Raw genomic sequence first — 5,378 nt, forward strand, 5'->3', positions numbered from 1 at the left:
ATAAGAAGGCTTTGTGGTGACACTGTTCTAGTTGGCTGCTTGGCAACTCTGGTAGTAGTATTGATAAATATGCAATAGCCTTAGGCCTACATAAATTATGTAAGGGAAGTAACATAAATTTGGACTAAAGATCACTTTCAGGATTGTGTGGTCTATTAATTAGCTAAACCTAATTGCCAAACACTTGCTGATTTATTTATTACAGTATTTGCCGAAGACGGGTTGGTGTATTCTGTGTGGGAAAATAGTACTTTGCTACTGAATAGTGTCTTTATGTAAGAAGAAATTGATAGATAAATGTAGGCCTATATGAAATTACTGTGACTGTAACAATATTGACTGAGTGTATGATTGGATGTGTGGATATCAAGGAACTTTCAAGATGATTTATAAAACCTACTTCAAATGCTTACCTCCCTCTTTGATCTCAAGAGATTTCTTAATGATAAAGCACTTCAAAGGGCTACCAGCTGTCCACATAAATTTATGATAAGTTATCAGTCATAGTAGTGCAGCCATGACATACAAACTTGCTATTGAAGTGACATTTACACTTGTCTATTTTGACCTTCATTGCAAAACTGCAGTATAATAAAAAGAACAAGTATTATTATCATTACTTGTATATATCCTTGGGATGAGTTTTTTTGTTCATTTGAAATGCAGACAATAATAAGTAGATGTTAATCACCTTGTCAAATTTTATCTGTAATATAATTTTGCACTCCCATTTTCTATATTGTTGCATAATTTTTGAAAAAAATACTTTTATTTTGACATACCACTATGGCTTACAGTATTAAAATTCTGAAGGGATTTAAAAAAATACTGTATTATAAGAAAGTAATTGTATTGTGTTTATCCATCTATTCAAACTCCAGCTTCTTCCAAACATTACAATGATTGGAAATATAGTAATCTAATGATATAAAAGGGCATCCTTCCAACCCTTCCCTTTTATCATGGTTGGCAACAAATCCTAGGCCCCAGTAAAAAAAATGCTGGAGACTCAGATTTCAAGATTTACCTCTGGTTAGGCAATGCAACTATTTGTTTATTTGAATGGGTTTGACCATGGTAAGGTCAAATGTCCATGGTTTGATATTGGTGGAATGCTTAATTATCACACTTGTTCAATTCAAGTGCTCAGTTCATAAGGTAACCAAGTTAGTGTAAACAAACTATGCAGATTTTGCAATACCAAAAGTTATGTAACAAAGCCTCAGTTTTAAGATCAAGTTTTACTACTGATCTAAATTTCTTAAGAAGCCGCTTGAAGTTAGATACAAATCAAAATTTCCATTTGCTTGAAACTTAATATTGTAGTTACCTACTTGGATGAAAAATGAAATCAAAAGAAGACAACACATAGGCATGCCTCACAATGACCATTTCTCCAGGAAAGCTTATGCATTCTATACCTACTTGCCATTCTCATGTAAATTCTAAAGAATGAATTTAGTGTCCACTCTAGAACAGATTGAATAGAACCAAAAGAGAAAACAGAAATGGACCTTAGTAGTTAAACTGATAACTTATTTCTGTACAACTCTACCAAGGGGACACTGACTACTGTTTAGGCCTCTCTCATGCTTGTCACCATAACACAACTGTTTACAAATGATGATCAAGCAATTGAGTGGGACAAGACAGATGGTGTTAAATCAATCATAGAAGGCCTAAAAAAAATATTTGTTGTGTGATTGATGACTGAAGTTATCTTGATGGTTGATTTGTTTTGGATTTTCTTGGCACATGAGAGAACATCGATTTGAATGAGTTTGTTTTCATCATTTCTGGTCAGAGTGAGGAACAATAGTAAGGCATTCCATGGATTGTTATCCACATATTTGTGATTTACTGTACTGTGCCTTGACCTGAGAAAGGCAAAAAATTGGTCAGTGATTAGCAGCTGGGTGCCAGTAAAGAAGGTGTCTTGTTACTGGCTGGGTATGTTTTCTAACATACTCCACAGACTTGGGCAGAAACTGTCTTCACAAGATGTCGACTATCTAGCAGGCTTTCCATTGAATAGTTCCAACTTAGATGCAATGTCGTCTGCTGCTGTTATTGAATATGTAATACAGCCAAGGTATGGTGCATTATGCAATTGTAGTATTTTGTTGCAAAGAATGTGCAAAATTGATGTATAATTGATGGTGGGAGGGCTCAGGAATGTAAAGCATCTAGACTAATAGTACAGTAAGTAGTAAGCATTTAATATACTTAAAAGGTATGTATTTAGAGCTTAAATATGCATTAAAGTGCTTAATTTCCTCTATTATTTTATCTTTATAAGTAGTATATAACCTCTACGAAAATTATCAAATATAGAACGCAGACATAGAATCGATTTGTTTATGTAAGCACCATTTGAAACTTCTTAAATGAAACAGTAGGTAAAATATGTAAACTACTGTATAGGCCTAATTTCTTGTTTATTTTATATAAATAATGTACGTTTCTAGATAGTAGCAGCATTGTGTATTAAAAGTGTTTTGCTTTACTCTGTTGTGTATTTATTGACCAATGAGCCACACCTTTTAATTGTATGTGGTTTTTCTCTGCTGGTTGATGCCCTTAAACACAGTTGTGGTGGCCTCACCATTCTGACTGTCATTCCCTTGATTATATCTAACAATCATACTATGATCATATTTTTTGAAAGCAGGTTCGTGTTGATGTATTTTCATAATATGGTTCATATGTATACACATCTTTTTATAAGAACCCATAAGGTTTGCACAGGCTCAGTGTTGTTTTTTTTTTTTTTGCGAATTTTAGGCTCAATATGTTCTTATTTGTTCTTATTTTAAACTTAACAAAGATAGGATTAAGAAAATTATTAATACAGCAGTATATTACTGTACTGTAGGCCTATAACCTTTTAAAACAATACTTTACTATATGTGACTAGCATGACTTGTTGGTTTTTCATTCAAACCTCTTTTGACATTTTATCTCAGTCTTAATTTGGTCTTATTTTTAAGCAATTTTAGCCTCAGCGTTTTTATTTTTTTTAAATATATTGTATCTGTGAGACTGGAGATTCCGAAAGTTTAAAAGTATGAGACCACATTCACTTGAAGTTTCACCCCAGAATTTGCCACTTTTTGCTATATACTTATTGAAGAAACTGCCATTATATGGATTAATGACACTTTTATTCATCAGTCAATAATTAATTTAAATTTGGACTCTTTCTTTTCTAATGGACAATTGATACTGAGGCCTATATACAGTATCTTATTTTTGTTTTATTCATTTCAATTGTTTTTATAGTTTCTAGGATTCTGCCAGCATTTTCTTGGTTTTAGCAATTGTTCTAGGCATTTAATATGTAGCCATTTATGTATTTTATATTATTTTATATGATGTATATTTGAGTAAATATTAAAGTCTATTTCGTGAATACTTACCTGGATAACCGACTAATTGCCATTGTTCTCAAAACGGAACACCCCTTCGAAAAAAATGGAACAGTCCGACCCAAGGCTCCACGTGCGAACCGTCTCCCTAACAAACGTCCTCATTCCCTTTTCGACGTTGTTCGAAGTTGGATACATTCTAGTCTTTGGAAATTACTAGCAGTCTTTTCAAGCAATTCTGTTCTTATTTTTGCCTTGGGTTTATTTTCAACTTGACAAGATATCCTTTTTTTATTGTAGTCTCGATCGACATGTCCGCTAGCAAGTCTTTGTGCTCGGCGTGTGGGGGCCCCAAACCGAGTGTTAAGCTCGACCGGCACTCGGAGTGCCCGTTGTGTCGCTCGTGTAGCAAGGCTGAGCCTTGCGAGATTTGTGCGCGCTGGCCCCTGACTAAGTTTGCGGCAGCTCTGGATTGGGCAGCTCAGGCTGCCACTCGATCTCAGGGTTCGCTGCCGGCTGCGTCGGGGGTTGTATTTGTGTAATTTATAAAACCGTTCCTTGACACCACCCCCTGGTTAGCATTCCACACATCCCCACCATTAACTACTCATACTTAGTATTTGAATTTGTTGATCATATTAATATTATGCTGATACTTAATGTTGTCCCAAACCCCATGAGAAATATAATAAATATCAGAAAGAAATCTAGGCCAAAGTTTAAATGTGATAATGAGATCTTCAATATAGAAGCTAAACAGTGTTTCTGTATGTAGGCCTATAACATAATACTTTGGTAATGAATACAGTATTTAAATACTCTAGTAATGAATGTTTATAGTACTGGAATGAGATTTCATGAGGTCAAAGATTGAATAAAACATTGCATCTTTTACCGAACGAAACTTTGATATCACTGTACAAAAATGAAATGATTAGGGGGCGTAACAATTTAATACAGACAGCCATGGAATGTACTATTTGCTGTTGAATGGAGTTCTATTAATTTAATCTCATGTGACCTATAATCAACCAATCAAATTATTACACTAAGCTATTGCTTTGTAAATGGAGAACCCTGTTGTAACATTTATTATGTCTTTAATCATAGGGTGAAGAAACTACAAGAGACCCTAACAGCTGTACAGCAACTGGACTCCAACATGGCTAACTTAAAGCAGTGGTTAAGTTACATTGAAAAAGAACTTGCATGCCCTGTTAATTATGAGTCATGTGGAAATGAAGAAATCCAGGAAAAGTTACTGCATCAAATGGTAAGATATTTTTGATGCTTTTGATACTGTTTCAAGATAAAAAGGCAACATATGATGTCTAAATATCATTTCTATATCTGAACAGAAATAAATAGTAAATATTTTGTCAATTTTATTTTTACTGTGTAATAATTCAGACATACAAATACAATACAAATGATAGAAGTATAAAGAAAAGGAAAACATACAGTAATAACAACTGCCACAGCCAAGGAGAGACTAAATGGCAAAAGATTATTTAAAAGATTATTTAGTCTATTTCGTGAATACTTACCTGGATAATTGCCATTGTTCCCAAAACGGAACACCCCTTCGAAAAAAATGGAACAGTCCGACCCAAGGCGCCATGTGCGAACCATCTCCTTAACAAACGTCCTCATTCCCTTTTCGACGTTGTTCGAAGTTGGATACACTCTAGCCTTTGAAATTATTAGCAGTCTTTTCAAGCTATTCTGTTCTTATTTTGCCTTGGATTTATTTTCAACTTGACAAGATATCCTTTGTTTATTGTAGTCTCGATCGGCATGTCCGCTCGCAAGTCTTTGTGCTCGGCGTGTGGGGGCCCTAAACCGAGTGTTAAGCTCGACCGGCACTCGGAGTGCCCGTTGTGTTGCTCGTGTAGCAAGGCTGAGCCTTATTTAATTTAATAGTCAGTGTCTTCCCAATATTTTACAGATAAAATGAGGCATTTCGTGGCAAAATGGCTAAGTTGTAGCAAAAATTGAAATTCAAGTGAT

At 34.6% G+C, this 5,378-nt stretch overlaps 1 protein-coding gene across 7 annotated transcripts in view; it reads left to right on the forward strand.

Annotated features, from left to right (window-relative positions):
* LOC117124131 (nesprin-1-like) overlaps positions 1 to 5,378 on the forward strand; it is a 104,887-nt gene that overhangs the window by 77,159 nt on the left and 22,350 nt on the right. For all 7 annotated transcript variants that reach the window (XR_004447936.1, XM_033270265.1, XM_033270268.1 and 4 more), the window contains one exon: positions 4,479 to 4,641. Coding sequence is in view for 6 of the 7 variants with exons in the window: in XM_033270265.1 (XP_033126156.1) it covers positions 4,479 to 4,641 (163 nt within the window). In the remaining variant the exon portion in view is untranslated. The remainder of the gene's footprint in view (positions 1 to 4,478; positions 4,642 to 5,378) is intronic.

This window comes from Anneissia japonica, unplaced genomic scaffold (genome assembly GCF_011630105.1).
Source record: "Anneissia japonica isolate Jap-2015-1 unplaced genomic scaffold, ASM1163010v1 scaffold3949_len364153_cov177, whole genome shotgun sequence".
NCBI lineage: Eukaryota > Metazoa > Echinodermata > Crinoidea > Comatulida > Comatulidae > Anneissia > Anneissia japonica.